The sequence below is a fragment of the Podarcis tiliguerta genome (assembly GCF_965153285.1).
Source record: "Podarcis tiliguerta genome assembly, chromosome: 16".
Lineage (NCBI taxonomy): Eukaryota > Metazoa > Chordata > Lepidosauria > Squamata > Lacertidae > Podarcis > Podarcis tiliguerta.
Genome location: NC_139549.1, coordinates 10,693,208 through 10,713,090, shown reverse-complemented (window position 1 = coordinate 10,713,090; position 19,883 = coordinate 10,693,208). Strand labels below are relative to the sequence as shown.

The following is a 19,883-nucleotide window of genomic DNA, read 5'->3' as shown; positions in this document are numbered from 1 at the left end:
TCTGTGATTTTTGGTCCACAAGGATTAAAACTTTCTCCCAACTTCCACATTTCTGGCCAATGAGCATGAAGGCACTGGGATGAAGCTGGACTGCTCTCCTGGATCTGATCAAGGCTATCTTTCAGTTTCCAAAAACTGCCCCTGAGAAGCCCACAAACTGGGCGTGAAGACAACAGCCTTCCCTTGCAACTGGTATTCAGAGCGAAGCGTAGGAAGCGGCCTCATTATGCTCAATACTGTCTACACTGACTGGCAGCAGCTCTCGAGGGGTCTCTCTCCCAGCAGCCCTACCTGGGGACTGAGCCTGAGACTTTATGCATGCAAAGGAGAGCTATGTCCTTTTCCCCCTTGGAGACCTGACTGACACTTAACAAAATGCTTGATGGACCAAGCCCTGTTAATGCTCTGCGGTGTTGGACCAATGGGCTGTCTGCCCCAGCACCATGTCTCCAATCGTGGCCAATCAGATGCCTCTAAAAGGCTGCCTGGCAGAGCGTGATGGAAACAGCCCACTCTGCCCTCTAAATATGAATATTCTGTTTCCCTGTTGTGGCTAAGAGATGTCAATACGATTTTTTAAAAAAAGAAAATAAAGTCCATGTGCTTTCAAAGCCAGCACTCCAGGAAACTGCATTGCGATGGGGGGCAAACGATCACAGACTGAGTCCAGGTCCCTTGCTGCAAGGCAGACTGTAGAAAGGATGGAGGATTTGCATCCGCTCTCTCCTTCTCATCGTACGTTAACCATCAATAATTCAGAAAGAGAAATTAAGTTCTCATGACAACGGGGGCTGTCACATGTCTGCCCCCTCCTCTCTATTCCCCTTCCCCACCTGCCACCATCCCTGCCTTTTATACCATAACACCCTCCTGAAGAAAGGAAAAGGGAGAATATTTTTTTCAAAAACAAAACACCAGACGCTCAAGGACAATGCAGGACTGTCTCTGCAGAAGCGGTAAGAAGAAGAGCAAAACATGTATACAGTATTTTCACATCCAAACTGGATGCAGTCCTGGAGAGGTTTAGCTTGCCAATGGCATCAGTGCTCTTGCTCAAGAGGCGAGGGGACAAAGAAGGAAGGTAGCTCAAGGCTGGCGCAGGGAGATTTCTCACCTCCAAGTCATTGCCAGTTTCAAAAAGAGAGGTGTAATTGTTTCTGCTTGTCCAAAACCTCTTTCTCTCTCATTCCAGTGCTGCATGAGGTCTGCAGGGGCCCGATGGCACTCTGTGTAAGTTCAGAGGCACTCTTTACCCAGGAGGTTAAAACAAAAACAGGTGCTGGGGTCAAATGCCAGTCAATTCTGGATCTGACCTATTTTTGGGAATGGGGGAGACAGCAGTCAGTTCCCCAATTTTAGGAAAATATTGGCACTCAGCCAAGGGCGGAGTGTTGGGTGAGGAGACTAGAGCATGGGTAGGCAAACTAAGGCCCGGGGGCCGGATCCGGCCCAATCGCCTTCTTAATCCGGCCCGTGGACAGTCAAGGAATCAGTGTGTTTTTACGTGTCCTTTTATTTAAAATGCATCTCTGGGTTATTTGTGGGGCATAGGAATTCATTCATTTCCCCCCCTTCAAAATATAGTCCGGCCCCTCACAAGGTCTGAGGGACAGTGGACCAGCCCCCTGCTGAAAAAGTTTGCTGACCCCTGGACTACAGCATCCAACCTCGCTTAAGTCCAGCCTCATTGAGCTACGAAAGGGACATATTGAATAGAAGTCCATTTATCTTTCCCCCTAAGTGGCTACTATCCAGTACAACCCCTTCTTATTGGGATATAGGAAGCTGCCTTATACCGAGCCAGACCATTGGTCCATGGAGCTCAGCATTGTCTACTCTGATTGGCAGAGGCCCTCCAGGGTTTCAGAAGGGGGTCTTTTCAGCTACCCAGCCTGGAGCTGCTGGGGTTTGAACCCGGGGCCAAGGCAAGAGATGTACCTCAGTGACAGAGCATCTGCTTTACATGCAGAAGGTGCCGGGTTCAATCTTTGGCGTCTCCAGGAAGCCTGAAACCCGGGGGAATCACTGCAAATTAGTCCAGACTCAGCTCAAGGGACCAGCTGCCCCCAAAATAAGGATTTTGACTCTCTCCCCAACAAGAGGAGAGCCCTGTTGGATCAGATCAAAGGGCTCATCTGGTCCAGCTTGCTGTTCCCACAGTGGGAACCCTGAAAGGAAGACCTGAGTCCAATAGCAACTTTCCTCATTTGTGATTCCAAGTAATTGGTTTTTATAAGCATGGTGCTTCTGAGACTGGAAATAACACACAGCCGCCATGTCCAGTAGCCACTGGTATCCTCATTATCCTCCACGAATTTGTCTAATCCCCCTTTAAAGCCATCCATGTCTGCGGCCATCAAAACATCTGGTGGCAGGGAGTTCCACAGTTCATGTACAGCATGAAGAATTGCATCCTTTTGTCTCCTCTGAGTCTTTCAACGTTCAGTTTCATTGGACGGACCCATTGGGTTCATAACAAGATTCAGGGTTAGGTGACATCACTGACACCAGGAGAGCAACCGACTTAAGTAAATCTCACTTATCTGGACTGTATGGCCTAGTGGTTAGAGCTCGACCATGAACCTAACTGGATGCGACCTTGGGCCAGTCACTGCCTCTCACCCTACTCTACCCTATAGGGTTCTTTGGGGATTAAAACCCTGTATGTCCTTGGAGAAAAGGGTGGGATCTGAATGCAATAAACTATACTAATGTGGTTTTCTCATAGAGTTTGCCTAAGCTTATTCTGGGTGTAACTGAACCATAGCAGAGGAACGTGTGTGTGTTTCTGTGAGAGAGGACGAGGGAGAAAGAACGGAGGATGATATTGCAGTGAATCACATTGGGGTGGCTAAATCATAGATTTTCAAGGAAGCCAAAAGACAATTTCCTTTAACCCTATCCCTGATGGGTGGTTGTCCAGTCTCAACTTGGGGGGGAAACATGTGTATGCAAGTGGTCTTTATATGTAATCTTGGCAGCTTGAATAGTAATTGTGACTCAATGGAAAATAGCCCCAAATCTTACACTAGATGCTTAGTATCACTCACTCTAAGGTAAAGGTAAAGGTACCCCTGCCCGTACAGGCCAGTCTTGACAGACTCTAGGGTTGTGCGCCCATCTCACTCAAAGAGGCCAAGGGCCAGCGCTGTCCGGAGACACTTCCGGGTCACGTGGCCAGCGTGACGAAGCTGCTCTGGCGAGCCAGAGCCGCACACAGAAACGCCGTTTACCTTCCCGCTAGTAAGCGGTCCCTATTTATCTACTTGCACCCGAGAGTGCTTTCGAACTGCTAGGTTGGCAGGCGCTGGGACCGAACAACGGGAGCGCACCCCGCCGCGGGGATTCGAACCGCCGACCTTTTGATTGGCAAGCCCTAGGCACTGAGGCTTTAACCCACAGCGCCACCCGCGTCCCTATCACTCACTCTAGAATATAGCAATAATGGAGAAAATTACACATAATTTGAGATTTGGGTAAGGACAGAAACCTCCAGACAGTTTTTATACCATTTTCAAGGCAACCTTTATCACAAGCTTGGCAAATTCTGGGTCCATACTTCTATCTAAACAGGGGTCAGCAAATGCCTTGCAATTCTGAAGCAGGGCATGATGGGAATATCTTGCCTAGTTATTTCACAGGTAGCATCTTGAAGGCCATGGATATGGATGATCCTTTAGATGCTGTTTGCCACCCCGCTCCCATCAGTCCCCAGCCAACATGGCTAATGGTGATGAATGATGGGATCTGTAAGCTACCAGCAACAACTAGAGGACCACAGGATCCTCCTTTCTTATCTAAGATAGGCAGGGATTGGGGAGGGGATGCCGAGGAAACGTTTTATTTCCAACACACCTTTAAAGCACATGGCTCCCCATAAGTAACTCTGGGAACTGTAGTTTGTTAAGGACAGATCCGCCAAATGACCCTTTTTTCAGGGATAGTCCCGGTTTCTGATTTGATCCCAGAAAGTCCCACTTTCTCTTAAAGATAAAGGGACTCCTGACCATTAGGGCCAGTCGTGGCCGACTCTGGGGTTGCGGTGCTCATCTCGCTTTATTGGCCGAGGGAGCCGGCATACAGCTTCCAGGTCATGTGGCCAGCATGACTAAGCCGCTGCTGGCGAACCAGAGCAGCGCACGGAAACGCTGTTTACTTTCCCACCTGAGCGGTACCTATTTATCTACTTGCACTGCATGCTTTTGAACTGCTAGGTTGGCAGGAGCAGGGACCGAGCAATGGGAGCTCACCCCGTCACGGGGATTCAAACCGCCGAACTTCTGATCGGCAAGTCCTGGGCTCTGTGGTTTAACCCACAGCGCCACCCGTGTCCCTCCACTTTCTCTTAGGACGTCCCTATTTTCATCGGAGAAATGTTGTGGGGTATGAAGTTATGTGACCCCTAAGCCAAGGAAATAACTAACTATACAACCTTTAGAAGACACCTGAAGGCATCCCTGTGAAGGGAAGTTTCTCACTTTTTAATGTTTAATTCTGTTTTTGTATATGTTGGAAGCTGCCCAGAGTGGCTGGGGCAACCCAGTCAGATGGGCGAGGTATAAATAATAAAATTATTATGATTATGATTAGGCAATAGAATTTTCCTGTTTTCATTGGATAAATGTTGCAGGGTATGTAAGGATATTGGAAATTGTAGCTCTTTGGGTGGCAATGATAATTTCTAGAATTTTTTTGGGGGGGGGGAATCATGGTGATTTTAATATATGTTATGGATCTGCCCATAGCTCACTCTTTCTTGAGGGGCTCAAGATGGGTCACAACACAAGTAAGTAAATAAAAACAGCAAAAGCAGGTGAGTTTTTTTTTTAAAAATAAAGAAAACATAAACGTTAAAAATGGCCACCAGCCTGTCCTGAATCAACCCAGAGACTTGACGTACATTTGTGGGGGAGGCATGGGCAGAGCTGATGGCAGCCAGTGTAGGCAGTATTGAGTTAGATACTCATAAGGCGGCAGCTTTCCACACTCCCTACCCAACCCCAGATTTACCACTTGGGGGGGGGGGGGCTTTGGGCAACATATTCATGGCCCCTTAGCCCTAACCTACCATGCAGGAATGTTGTAAGAGTAAAAATGAGGCGAGGTCTCACATACGCCTCTCCCCAGAGGACTGGGCCATAACTGGGAGGGATAAACGGATACAGAACGGCAGTGCTAAGATGGAATTTGCACCCAACAATTGGCTCCTGGCATCTGTTTTCAATCCAGGTTTAGACCAGGACAAGACAGAGCGTGTGGTCTCTGAGACAGTGCAGAGTGCCTTTCCTCTGGCGAACGGCAGGCAGCCCTAGGAATGCATGCAGAAGCCCTGTACCCAGTCAGAGCTTTGCACCATCCACCCAGTATTGTCTGCACGGATTGGCAGAGGCTCTCCAGCGACATGATTCTTTAGGGAAGCAAAGAGCACCCCACAGACGGAGCGAGATGGAGTATCCCGTGGCTAGAGGACGTGAGGATCTGTGCGTCTCTGTACCAACCTAGACGCTGCCCATCCCATCCTCCAGCCATCACAGCCGCCACCGGCCCAACCCTTCTTGCAGGAAGAAAGCCAAATCACTGCAGAGGCTGCGTGGGGCTCATTGGGTGGGTGGGCAAACGAAAGGTGCACCCTCGATGCCAACCATCCTGTTAGCAATGCAAAGGGAGGGAGCATTTATGTGTGCATTTTATGGGGGGGGGGTCACCTCCATGCCTACTGTGGTGGTAAACAAGTCAGGAAGAAAATGGGAGGGGGGGGAATGATGGAGGGATACAGCACAGACGCCGGGCTCAGTGGTCACCCCTTGTTGGGGTGGGGGTGGGATTTCCGCCGACCGTCCCCCCACCCCGCCACCTCCCAGGAACAAGGGCTAAAATCAAGAGTACCTTTTGAGCAACAGTACACCACCTATTTCAATATATGCAATTGTTTCGGGTTTGTTTCCATTGTTCTGCACATCGATCAGAGAGTGTCTTGCAGGAAAGCATTTAGTGATAATTGCGAGGAAAGCTTTTGGGCAGGGATTTTTTTTTCTTCAAAAAAGGGACACCCTCCCTGTTGCCTGGATTCAAGACATTTCCTGGATTTAATGGGAATTCAGAAGGGTGGGTCCCCTGCAGTTCAGGTGGGCACAGGTCTCCGGATAAGGTGGACGGGTGGGGCAGAGGTTTGCACCCCCAAGTGCGATCGCATCCTATTCTTGGGCATTGCAGGTTTCTGGAGAGGGAGGGGGCTGGAAGGATATAAAACACAGCTCTCCCTGGTCATGGGATTCGCCCCAAAACCTCCTCCCTCCCTCCCAGAGACATCCATCAACACATTTATGCTGACCGCCCCCACCCCAAGCGGTGCCCATCACAGCTGCATCTGCAGCGCTAAATGCACTCACCTGCCGCCTCTCTGTCTCTCCTTAGACTCTGCTGCAAGACTTCGTCCAGCCGCCAGTGCTATAACGCTGCGGCTTCGGGCAGCCTCCCTGGCTGAGCTCACCCCAGTCCGGGTAGGAGGAGCCAGCGTCCATCAATGCCTCGCCTCGCCTCTCCGCCTTAACTCTTGTCGTGCCAATGGGCTTGGGCTGGAGGGTGGCGGAGTTGCAATCCTTGGGCGGAGTCTCCAGAGGTCATCTGGCCCAACCCACCATGCTCAGTGCAGGCGTCTGGCAAAGTATGGATCTTGGGGGCAGGGCCTTACAGAGCCAGGCAGAGGGCCGGGCCAGGTAGATAATGTGCCCCCACCCTTTTATTTTTACCCTGGGGATAACTGAAGTCTTATAAATAAGTAAGTATATAAATAGTTTTCACAAAAATTATGCTGACAAATAATTTTAAGGCGTGAACCGTATCTGCATATAATGACAAAATGGAAAATATAGATATATAATACAGTGGTACCTCGGGTTAAGTACTTAATTCGTTCCGGAGGTCCGTACTTAACCTGAAACTGTTCTTAACCTGAAGGACCACTTTAGTTAATGGGGCCTCCTGCTTCTGTCGTGCCGCAGGAGCATGATTTCTGTTCTCATCCTGAAGCAAAGTTCTTAACCTGAAGCACTATTTCTGGGTTAGCGGAGTCTGTAACCTGAAGCGTATGTAACCTGAAGCATACGTAACCTGAGGTACCACTGTAGTGCTTTTTAAAAATACATAGGGAATGCATGCTGACCGAGGCCTCCTTTGGATTCGGAGGCCCGGGCCAAGTGGCCCATATGCCCCGCCCCCTCTGTCTGGGTCTGCTTGGGGGTACTTCTGGGTCCTGTGCCGTCCCTTGAGGCTCAGGTATCCCAGCTGTGCCCTTATCTGGACAGGGATAGCCCAACGACTGATGTCTATGCCGTGGTAACCTCTAGGTTCAACAACTGCAACTTGTTATACCTAGGGCTGCCTCTGAAGACGGTTCGGAAACTTCAGCCAACGCAGAATTCAGCAGCCAGGTTGCTCATCCGGGCAAGGCGATGTGAGCATCTTACACGGATCCTGGCCCGACTGCACTGGCTGCCAATTAGTTTCCGGGCCCAATTCAAAGTGCTTGTTTTGACCTATAAAGTCTTAAATGGATCAGGACCACAATACCTCAAGGACCGCCTTTTCCCGGACCCCGTGATCATCATTTGAGGCCCTTCTGTGTGCCTCCTCCATGAGAGGGTGGCCACACGAAAATGGGCCTTTTCTGCAGTGGCCCCCCTTTTGTGGAATTGCCCTACCCAGGGAGGCTCACCTGGCACCTTCATTACGTATCTTTAGGCACCAGGTGGGCACTTTTCTCTAATGTTCTATACTATAGCCTTTTAAATGTGTTTGTGGGATTGGGGTCACTGGTTTCGTTTTTATGTTGTTATGCATTTTGCGTTCTCATTTTGTGTTTTTATGTTGTGAACTGCCCTGAGATTTAGAGATGAAGGGTGGTATATAAATTTAATAATTAAGACCTGAGAGCCTAGGGTTCACTTGGCCGTGAAGTTTAGTGGGTGATTTGGGGCCATTTACTGTTTCTCAGCCTAACGTACCTCATAGGAGGATTAAGTGAGGAGGAAAACCATACAGTGGTACCTCGGGTTACATACGCTTCAAGTTACATACGCTTCAGGTTACAGACTCCGCTAATCCAGAAATAGTGCTTCAGGATAAGAACAGAAATCGTGCTCCGGCGGCAGCAGGAGGCTCCATTAGCTAAAGTGGTGCTTCAGGTTAAGAACAGTTTCAGGTTAAGAACGGACCTCCGGAACTAATTAAGTACTTAACCCGAGGTACCATTGTATATGCCATCTTAAGCTCCTTGCAGAAAAGGGATTTTAATTTGCAAGTTGGACTTCTTTTATGTTAGTTTCTTTCCAACTCTGAATTTTATTGATAGACTGAATGAGTATTTCATGTAGACGGCTTAGAACACAATTTCACAGGGTGGGTTGGGGGCTTTGGGCCAAAAAACTGCATGCAAGTAAAAGCGTAAACATACAACAAAGGAATATACAAAAATGAATATAAACAAGAGCCTGGTTTCAAAATAATTTATTGCTACAAACTCATTTTTCTCCAGCCTGTGCATTCCATTATGATAGGATGCTTGATACTACCCCCCCCCCCCAACATCATTTTCACCCCGGGTGCTGCTTCAGAGCACTGTGGGGGGTGGCAGGAGGGGGTCTTCTTCATGCCCCCCCTCCCCAAAATGGGAACAGGTTTGTTTTGATCCAGGTGAATCGTTCTCCCTCCTGAGAAGCTATGTCAGGACATACAGTCAGCAACATTTACTATAGATACGCTCGCTGTTTGTGTGTGTGTGTGTGTGTGTGTGTGTGTGAGAGAGAGAGAGAGAGAGAGAGAGAGATTAAAAGCACATCACTCCGCTCCCCCCCCCCCCATATTGATAACTGTAGTTTACCCTTTCACAGCAGGGCCCTTAAACCACAATTCTCAGGTTGTTTTTTTCAGAGGGGTGTTTTAAATGCATGGTGCGTATTGGCAGAAATGATTACATTCAGCTATGGATCTCGTCTTCTTCCACAAACAAACAAAATTGTAGCAGCCTCATCCCCTTGCTTAGAGGCTGGGAATGGGAGAAAGAGACTGAAGGAAGAAAAATCCTTAGCCAAAAATGCTCTCCTCATCACCACAGGACAGCTCACCCTGAGGTAAAGCAGTTTGCATTTAAGATGCAACAAAACCCCAACCCCCAAATTAAACCCCCACGCGCTTCATGCATGGAAGGATTTTAAAATTTTATTTTAAATAGGCAGCCATCAGCTGTTTCTGAGAGTTGCAGCGGAGGTGTGAGGCAAGATAAAGCCTCACCAACAGAGTTGGGTGAAGTGGTCAGAGCACTGCAGGACACTACTGATGCTGGCAAAACCAATAAGGGAAACACAACATGGGAACTAGATGGGCATGTTTCTTGGGTTAAGCTGGACACTACTTGGTTTTAGCCCAGGGAATCCTGGGAATAGTCAGAAGTTTAAAGAGTGGTGAGAACACCTTGGATAGTGTGCCTCGGCCTTCCGGCCCCTTCAAACCACCACTCCCAGTGTCAGGGAGTTAAAGAGACGGCTGAACTAGGTTTCAAAAAGCAGTTCCACTAAATGCCAGGAAAGATGGGGGAAACCCACCCTTCCACACAAACACACATGTGACAAGTATTTATACGCTAGTTTCCTTCTTGATAGCCGAGTCTGTCATTTCTGCCTCTTGTAGATCTTCTGGGCCAGGCCAAGGAAGATCTGGCTGGGCAGACGTACAGCATGCTGGGAAATAAGGCCCGATAAGCACTGGTAGCTGCTCTCCTCATAGTCCTGGTAGATTTTCTTCAGGCCCAGCTCTTCATAGAGCTGTTTCACATGTGCAACTTTGTCCAGATCCTTTTGTCCATAGTTCTCCTAGAGGGGCAGAGATTTATTGATTTTGAAAAGGGAGTGCTGCGAGGGCAGATCGAAGCTGCGAAAACACACCATGGCTTCCCCCTGAAAGGATGCTGGGAAGTGTAGTTCACTCCTCTCACAGAGCTACAGTTCCCAGCACCCTTCACAAACTGTGGTTCCCAGGGATCTTTAAACAAGAGGCCCACATTCTACACCAGTGAGAAAACTAGAAGAAAATGCATCACCAAAAAAGGTGGGAGGGAGGACACATAATTGCATACGTGTAGATGCATAGATGATAGGGACACAGGTGGCGCTGTGGGTTAAACCACAGAGCCTAGGGCTTGCAGATCAGAAGGTCGGCGGTTCGAATCCCCGCGATGGGGTGAGCTCCTGTTGCTCGGTCCCAGCTCCTGCCAACCTAGCAGTTCGAAAGCACGCCACAAAAAAGTTCAAGTAGATAAATACTTCCCGCTTTGGCGGGAAGTTAAACGGCATTTCTGTGCGCTGCTCTGGTTCGCCAGAAGCGGCTTAGTCATGCTGGCCACGTGACCTGGAAGCTGTACGCCGGCTCCCTTGGCCAATAAAGCGAGATGAGTGCCGCAAGCCCAGAGTCGGCTACGACTGGACCTAATGGTCAGGGGTCCCTTTACCTTTAAGATGCATAGATGCACATTTAGCAATAATGACTAATGTTTTGGGGGCAAATGTTTTGGGTGGACTAATGTTTTGGGTGGAGAGGATTCTGGTGGGGCAGCTACCAGCATTCCTGGGTGACACCAATCATTTAGATCCCTTCTAATCCAGGTTCAGGCCTGGCCATGGGACTGAGTCATCCTTGGCGGTCCAGATGGATGACCTTTGCAGAGAGTGGGGCAAGGGGGAGTGTGGCCTTGCTCCTGCTTCTTGACCTCCTCTTTGGCTTTTGATACCATCGACCATGGCATCTTCCTGGACCAGCTCTGGGGAATGGGAACTGGGTTCCAGTCCTACCTCCTGGACCAAATTCAGAAAGTAGCATCAGGAGAGTGCTTTTTGGCCCCCTGGAGTTTACGTTATCGCCGGCGCTATCTAATATCTGTATGAAACTGTTGGGAGTGGCCATTAGGACTTCTGGGGCAAGGTGCCTTCAGTATGCCGATGAAACTCAGCTCTATTTCTCCATCGCATCTGAATCAAGTTACAGGGAACCAGGCAGAGGGCCTTCTCGGTGGTGGCACCTGCCCTGTGGAACACCCTCCCACCAGATGTCAAAGAGAACAACAACTACCAGACTTTTAGAAGGCATCTGAAGGCAGTCCTGTTTAGGGAAGCTTTTAATGTTTGATGCATTACTGTGTTTTAATATTTTGTTGAAAGCTGTCCAGAGTGGCTGGGGACGCTCAGCCAGATGGGCGGGGTATAAATAATAAATTATTATTATCAGGTCAGGCTGTGCAGTTCTTAGAGCACTGCCTTGGGCGCAGTTGGTGAGATGGATGGAGAAACAAGCTGAGCTTGAATCCTGGCAAGGCGAAATCAATGTGGGCGAGTGGTTCCTGTGCCTGAGAAATTGGCCAGTTGTCTACTTGGATGGGGTTCTGTTCCCTTTGAAGGAGCAGGTTCTGCAATCCAGCTTTGTCACTGGAGGACCAGGTAGGCTAGTTGGCTAGAAATGCCTTCTACCAGCTGCAGCCGGTACAATAGCTAGCGCAGTTCCTGGATCAGGAAAGCTTTGACAGAGCAGTTTCTGCATTCGCTAGTTCAATACCATATGATTATTAAGAATTATTCCACCTTGCCCTTTAAAATGCTCGGGAGAAACACACTTTAGAAATGTCAGGAGGTGCAGCCTCGCTAATCAGGTACAGAGTTTTAAAAGCACCTTAACGAACAGATTGTGCCATCCTTTTGTTTGGTCTTCAATTAATGGCGTGGAGGTTCAGGTTTTGTAACTTGGCGAGGAATCTGATTCACCAGGTACATTTTGAGACACTGTATAAGGTTCCTTTGTTATTCACTTATTTCATTTTAATATTTGTTAAAAGAGGAACAGGTCTTTCTTTTTTTCCTTTTTAAAGGGGCATATTGTCACCCCTATATTGTCATATAGGGACACGGGTGGTGGTGAGGTAAAACCTCAGCACCTAGGACTTGCCGATCGCATGGTCGGCGGTTCGAATCCCCGCAGCGGGGTGAGCTTCCGTTGCTCGGTCCCAGCGCCTGCCAACCTAGCAGTTCGAAAGCACTCCCGGGTGCAAGTAGATAAATAGGGACCGTTTACTAGCGGGAAGGTAAACGGCGTTTCCGTGTGCGGCTCTGGCTCGCCAGATGCAGCTTGTCACGCTGGCCACGTGACCCGGAAGTGTCTGCGGACAGCGCTGGCCCCCGGCCTCTTGAGTGAGATGGGTGCACAACCCTAGAGTCTGGCAAGACTGGCCCGTACGGGCAGGGGTACCTTTACCTTTACTTTTTATTGTCACCTGCCAGGGAAATCTGGCATTTTAAGTCTGCTTTATGTTGCAGTTTATTTGAGTCCGAGTTAACACAAACTTCAGTTCAAGTTACTTTGATACTGTCAGGCTTTTGCAATGGCTGGATGACTAGATACAAATAAATACATCTAATTTAATTTATTATGATTCATCTTTCATCAAGCAAACACAAAATTAACTCTTCTCATTGTTTTATCATGTTAAAATACTTCTTTCAACGCTCTTTTAGTGTTCTCGGGCCTTTGGGTGTTTTCCCCAAAAGGTAGCTTAGAAGAATGAAAAAAGAAATGGTCTAAAAAGAGGTTATTTGTCTTTACCAATTTCAATTGATTCCTGCACACTTGCTGGTGTTTTGCCGTAACTTGCATCAGGGTGTAAACTGGATTTTTTAAAAACCCATTTTGGCACCTGATGAAAAGCAGCTAAGCTCTTTTTCGAATCGCTGCTTGGATTTCAAAGAGATGGAGAAATCCACAGGTACCAACCGGCTTCGGGTCCCAGTGGGACAAAGAGGGATTATGGCTCCCCTCCCTCCCACGCTAGCAGGGCATGGAATTGTGAAGCCTCTTTACCTCTAGAAGTTGTCTCTGCTCTGCAGAGGCTCGTTTCAAGCACTGCACCACCAACCAGCTGCATTTGTTATCCTGGATGTCCGTTCCGATCTTCCCGGTCATTTCAGGATCACCAAAGCAGTCAAGGAAATCATCCTGCAGGCAGAGAGAGGGTTAATGCTGTGGCTTGACATTACCTGCACTGCTGGGCCCAGAGAAATTGCTAGAGAAGACCAAGGTGCCAATAGCATAGTGGCACATAACACCGGTCTTGAAAGACCTACACTGGCTCCCAGTACGTTTCCGAGCACAATTCAAAGTGTTGGTGCTGACCTTTAAAGCCCTAAACGGCCTCGGTCCAGTATACCTGAAGGAGCATCTCCACCCCCATCATTTTGCCCAGACACTGAGGTCCAGCGCCGAGGGCCTTCTGGCGGTTCCCTCACTGTGAGAAGTGAGATTACAGGGAACCAGACAGAGGGCCTTCTCGGTAGTGGCGCCCACCCTGTGGAACGCCCTCCCATCAGATGTCAAAGCGATAAACAACTACCTGACATTCAGAAGACATCTTAAGGCAGCCCTGTTCAGGGAAGTTTTTAATGTGTGACATTTTAGTGTATTTTTGGTCTCTGTGGAAGCCGCCCAGAGTGGCTGGGGAAACCCAGCCAGATGGGCAGGGTACAAATAAATTATTATTATTATTATTATTATTATTATTATGGCAGATTCTGAAGTGCAGGGTCCCTTCATGGCCCTCACCGCCATGCCCCCTCACCACCACGCCACCCTTTATAAGATTATGTAATACAGTGGTACCTCAGGTTAAGAACTTAATTTGTTCTGGAGGTCTGTTCTTAACCTGAAACTGTTCTTAACCTGAGGTTCCACTTTAGCTAATGGGGCCTCCCGCTGCCGCCACACGATTTCTGTTCTCATCCTGAAGCAAAGTTCTTAACCCGAGGTACTATTTCTGGGTTAGCGGAGTCTGCAACCTGAAGCGTCTGTTACCCGAGGTACCACTGTACTCCTAAAAACATATAGCAATAATTAAGGAGGCTTTGCAACGCTCAGATGCTGTCTTTCAGCTAAGATCTGCTAATCTCTCTGCATGCACATGGACAAATGATTCAAAGTGCTCCAGTACCTTCTTTTGAAACGATTTCCCACGGTATTCTGTTGCGCATAACAGAGCTGGCTCCATCGCCCCTGCTGCTCTCTTGCATGGGGCCCTTAGACCTGAGGGCCCCTGTGAGCAGGGAGGCGGGATCCAGCCTAGCTGGCGAGAGGGGTAGCATGTGGCAGAGCCAGCTCCTCGCTGTCTGCAGTCTGGGAACACAGGAAACTGCCATTGGCCCACCTGGCTCCATTTTGCCCATACTGGCTGGTAGCAGCTCTCTGAAGGTGCCTGGGATTGAACCTGGGACCTTCTACATGCAAAGCAACTGCTCTACCACTGAGCTACGGCTCTTCTCCTTCTAATATTTAGGGGCACTCTGTTAAGGATAATGGTTTAATTTCCTGAAATGGGAATGTTTACTTAGGTTGGGTTACTGTGTATTTTTAACATGGGGTCCGTCCCCCCGCTTTGGCAGTAGCCCTCGTGTGATTGGCTGATTCACATAAGAGAGGCATTCCGTTCCGTTGTGACTGTTATTCCAGCAACTGTCGTTTTTAACTGCTTTCTGCTTCTCTGTCTGTGAGGAGAACGGCTGCTCTGCTGGGGACAGTGTTGTGTCAGTGTGATCTGTCTGAAGTCAAACAGACAGAGGAAGATCCCTAAACATTAATAGGAGGAAACCTGTGCATGAAATTGTAAATATATTCTTCACAGTTATATGTTTATGAAAGTAAGGTTCTGGACACTGTATAGTCTTTACAAAGAAGTTATCAGTTACCTACAAGAGTGATTTAGCTTCCTTGCTGTAATCTACTCTGTTACTTCCCATATCAACAAAAAAAATTATAAATAGAATGGCAGATGAAGCTGATGGACTACATGGAAATGGCAGAAATGACTGGCAGAATCCGAGACCAGGGTGAAGAGTCGATGGAAGAAGATTGGAAAAAATTTAAAGTATATTTACAGAAATACTGCAAAATTAAGGAATGTTAGAGGAATACTGGAAGGAAATTATATGGTTTTAGCAGAAATGTTATAAAGAATTAAGCAAAAACTGATTGTTAATGGGCTAAAGTGGAAAATTTAAAGTTAAGACTGTGTTAAGATAAACTATAGAACAAAAAATGGAGAAAGAGGGAAAGGATTTGCTGAATTAGCTAATTTGAACTAGAATACAAAAAAGGGAGGTGTGAGGAAGTCGAGGAAACAAGTAAATGAAAGATAAAGATATGGAAATTGGATGTGTTTGTAAATGGTTTTTTTTCTTCTTCTTTTGTTGTCTTGATGTATTGTTTTTTTCTTTCTATTCTTGATGTATTGCTTGTAAATTTTTTATTGCTTTTTATTTTGTTCTTATACTTTTTTCCTGTAACTATAAAATTTCTAATAAATATTATTTAAAAAAACAAACCAAAAAAATTATAAATATATACATATATTTACACACACACACACACACATATATACTGCCTTGGATATAGAATGTTTATACTCTTCTCCTGCCATTGATCTCCAGCAACAGGTTACTCAGTGGAAGGACAAAAAAATAATAATGCAAAGATATCAGACACTCTCAATTATGGGCATTCAACAAGGTTCCAGCAGGAAGCTGCCATGACATGAGTTCCTGGTTGCCATGACAACCAAAGCCAGCCACCCTTGAAAAGAAAATTGGCAGCAGAGAGACTGAGGAGAGGCAGAGGCTCCTAGATTGATCGCGTGGAGCAAGGATGGGAAACCTTGCGCAGACTGAGGGCCACATGTCAGTGGTAGCTGGGGCCAGGGGCAAAAGTGGGCATGTAAGCTTTGGCTTTGTGCGGTAGGCTACTTTCTACACACACACACCAGGCAAGCAAGAGGAATGAGGTTCTGCCAGGCAAAAATATTTGAGGAAGGTGGAAGGCTGAGCTGGTGTGCGGCCTGAGGAAGAGACCTGAGGGCCAAAGAGGGAAGCCTGGAGGATTAAAATATGTCCCCCTCAAGCCTGATGTTCCCCACATTTGAGCAGAGACCATAACTTATATGGAAACAGGGTCATGAAATGAAAGCCCCATCCACTTGATACATTTAAAGCAGTATCATGCCACTTTAAACACTCATTGTAAGGTAAAGGGACCCCTGACCATTAGGTCCAGTCGTGGCCGACTCTGAGGTTGTGGCACTCATCTCGCTTTATTGGCCGAGGGAGCCGGCGTACAGCTTCCGGGTCATGTGGCCAGCATGTCTAAGTCACTTCTAGCGAACCAGGGCAGCGCATGGAAACACCGTTTACCTTCCCGCCGGAGCGGTACCTATTTCATAGAATCATAGAGTTGGAAGAGACCACAAGGGCCATCGAGTCCAACCCCCTGCCAAGCAGGAAACACCATCAGAGCACTCCTGACATATGGTTGTCAAGCCTCTGCTTAAAGACCTCCAAAGAAGGAGACTCCACCACACTCCTTGGCAGCATATTCCACTGTCGAACAGCTCTTACTGTCAGGAAGTTCTTCCTAATGTTTAGGTGGAATCTTCTTTCTTGTAGTTTGGATCCATTGCTCCGTGTCCGCTTCTCTGGAGCAGCAGAAAACAACCTTTCTCCCTCCTCTACTTGTCTACTTGCACTTTGACGTGCTTTCGAACTGCTAGGTTGGCAGGAGCAGGGACTGAGCAACGGGAGCTCACCCCGTCGTGGGGATTCGAACCGCTGACCTTCTGATCGGCAAGTCCTAGGCTCTGTGGATTAACTCACAGCGCCACCCGCGTCCCTTAAACACTCATGGCTTCCCCCAAAGGATCCTGGGAAACTGTCTTTTGTTCAAGTTGCTGTGAGTTGTTAGGAGGAGGTCTCTATTCCCTTCGCAGAGCTGCAGTTTCTCAGAGTGGCTTAACCACTGATCCCTGTCCCCAGGGAACCCTGGGAATTACAGCTTTGTAAGGGGAACAGGTGGGACGCGGGTGGCGCTGTGGGTAAAACCTCAGCGCCTAGGACTTGACGATCGCATGGTCGGCGGTTCGAATCCCCGCGGCGGGGTGCGCTCCCGTCGTTCGGTCCCAGCGCCTGCCAACCTAGCAGTTCGAAAGCACCTTCGGGTGCAAGTAGATAAATAGGGACCGCTTACCAGCGGGAAGGTAAACAGCGTTCCATGTGCTGCGCTGGCTCGCCAGATGCAGCTTGTCACGCTGGCCACGTGACCCGGAAGTGTCTGCAGACAGCGCTGGCTCCCGGCCTATAGAGTGAGATGAGCGCACAACCCTAGAGTCTGGCAAGACTGGCCCGTATGGGCAGGGGTACCTTTACCTTTAAGGGGAACAGGGGGTCTCCTAATGTCTGGACATGTCTACAAGCTCGACTCTTTCTCTAAAAAAACGTATACAGAGCAGGCTTACGTGCAGTTCCTATGTACCCTGACAGGTCCAAGCCTGCTTGAAACTATGTTGGGTGCCTTAATACCTGTCTGGATCATCCCACACACGTTAATGATTGGTTTCTAATCTGTAACTAAAGGACCATCTTGCAATGAGGGAAGAAGAACCATTAACAGCTTTTTCTAAATAAGCAAGTTGTCTTGTGAATTATTTTTTTTAGGTGATGCTTACTGTTATAATAATCTTATGTAAAGTGCTTTATGATGTCTGCCCGAAAAGCAGCATATATTACTGTAAATGAATGAATGGTGTCCAATCAGTTGGAACCAAATGCAAGGATAAGATATGACTGAGTTACTTTGATAAGCTATCACCGTATTTTTCTGTGTATAAGACACGCTCTATTTTGGGGGACTCCAAATTAAGAAAACACCCCTCAGCACTACCCGTGTATAAGACGAGCCCCAATTTTAAACCTACTTTTTTGGTTAAAAAAACACCCTAGTCTTATACATGGAAAAATACGGTATCTCTGACCCTGGCTTGCAAAAGCAGCATACAGCATTTCAGTTACCCTAAGGACTGAAGTTTTAAAACTGCATTCTTCTGGAAAAAAACCCATAGTAATTTCCTTCTTCCTATTCTTTCCCCACTCACGCAACTTTTAATAAGAGGAAGGAAGGGAGAAAAAAGGGGTTTTAGGCAAAATATCATCTAGCTTGATCTAACAAGTAGTGCAATTTTGGGTTTCCTGGTTCAAACCTGTTCCATGTTCCTTCAGGGTAGTAACTTGACAAACCTTGTCAACTCAGAAGTCAAGTCCTGTTGCGAGATGTAACCTTGTCTACTGCTAGCCTTGTCTACACAAAAGTATGTCCTGGGGTTTAGTTAGAAATGCAGCCTTGAATCATGACAGATAACCAGCAACAACAGGCTCCCTGCCCGATTTAAAATAACAGGATAGGTGATGGTCCTCATGGAGCGACCCATCGAAAGAATGGAGAGGGAGAGAAAGAGAGGAAGAACAAAAGTATGCACAGAAAAAGGGTCCACCACAGCTTCGCCTCTGAACCCTGATCTCCTTGTTGAAACAAAATATTACATGCTCTGAGCCATATCCAGTGACTCCTGGGAACTGATCAGAGAACTACAGTTCCCAGAGTTCTGTGAAAGAAGCATTGACTATTAAACCACTCTGAGAATTGTAGCTCTGTACAGGGAATTGAGGGGTCTCTTAACAACTTGCAGTATTCTTAAACTACAGTTTCCAGAGTTCTTTGGGGGAAGCCAATGACTGTTCGTGGTGCAACACTGCTTTAAATTAATTTAGTAGTAATAATAATAATAATAATAATTTAATATTTATTATTTATTATTAATAATAATATTTATTATTTATACCCCGCCCATCTGGCTGCTCTGGGCGGCTCCCAACCGAATACAGTCATACCCGGCGACCCGGAAGTAACGGAGTGCGTTACTGCCGGGTTTTGCCGCTCGCGCATGTGCAGACGCTCAAAATGACATAACACGCATGCGCGGAAGCAGTGAAACGCAACCCGCAGTCGCGTCTTACATTTGCTTCAGGATGCGAACGGGGCTCCGGAATGGATCCCATTCACATCCAGAGGTACCACTGTATTAAAAACACAATACAGCATTAAACATTAAAAACGTCCCTAAACAGGTCTGCCTTTAAAAGTAAGATAATTGCTTATTTCCTTGACATCTGATGGGAGGGCATTCCACAGGGCAGGTACCAGTACCGAGAATTCCCTCTCTGCCTGGTTCCCTGTAACTTCACTTCTCGTGGTGAGGGAACCGCCAGAAGGCCCTTGGCGCTGGACCTCAGTGTCCGGGCTGAACGATGGGGGTGGAGACACTCCTTCAGGTATACAGGACGGAGTAGATGTGGACAGAGATCTCCATAAGTAAGAGAAGAAAAACACACCTGGATCTGGAAGAACTCCCCCATCTGTAATAGGATGGTCCTCGCATGAGCATGTTCCTCTTCACTGTCTATGCCAGCCTGGAGAAGAGAAGACAGACAAAACATTTAAAAGTTACTTTGGGAGCCATTTCTCCTGGGAAGCCATTACCTGAGCTCTCACAAAAACTATATTTACCAGAATTCTCTGGGGGCAGGGAGGCAAGAGTCATTAGTATTTCCTTCTGTAAAAAACATCCAGGCACATCAAGGCTACTTTTGAAGGCTTTGCACCTCATTTCTTCTGTTGGAGGGGTCAGTGCAGGACAGGGGCCTTCCCATTGTCTGCAGTGAGTTTACAAGATTTGTTCTTCTATTAAGGCTGCCCTTTCTCCATCCTTTTTAGTACTTTGGCAAAGACAGTTTTGCTTCCGCAAGCATTTGGGATCCAACAACCTATGAATAAATAACCTATTTGATGGCCGGAGGCTTCTTAGATTTTTTAAAAAAATTGCTTTGTTATTTGATTACCATATTTGTTTTTTAAAAAATATATATATAATGTTTTGTGTGCAGCTGTGTGGCTCAATGAATACACACTATTGTTAAACAGAG

General features: G+C 47.4%; 2 protein-coding genes across 9 annotated transcripts in view; both read right to left on the bottom strand.

Moving 5' to 3' along the window:
• The window catches only part of RUSC1 (RUN and SH3 domain containing 1), a 32,621-nt gene extending 26,117 nt beyond the window's left edge, over positions 1-6,504 (bottom strand). For 4 of the 5 annotated variants that reach the window (XM_083418467.1, XM_083418469.1, XM_083418470.1 and 1 more), the window contains exon 1: positions 6,390-6,504. The gene's annotated coding sequence lies outside the window, so the exon portion shown is untranslated. The remainder of the gene's footprint in view (positions 1-6,389) is intronic. The other variant, XM_083418468.1, reaches the window with a different exon arrangement.
• A 1,985-nt stretch (positions 6,505-8,489) lies between these two features.
• The window catches only part of FDPS (farnesyl diphosphate synthase), a 35,043-nt gene continuing 23,649 nt past the window's right edge, over positions 8,490-19,883 (bottom strand). For all 4 annotated transcript variants that reach the window (XM_083418605.1, XM_083418604.1, XM_083418607.1 and 1 more), the window contains exons 8-10: positions 19,293-19,370; positions 12,895-13,029; positions 8,490-9,866 (exon numbers count right to left, since the gene is read on the bottom strand). In XM_083418605.1, the coding sequence (XP_083274731.1) occupies positions 9,666-9,866; positions 12,895-13,029; positions 19,293-19,370 (414 nt within the window). In that variant the 3' untranslated portion in view covers positions 8,490-9,665. The remainder of the gene's footprint in view (positions 9,867-12,894; positions 13,030-19,292; positions 19,371-19,883) is intronic.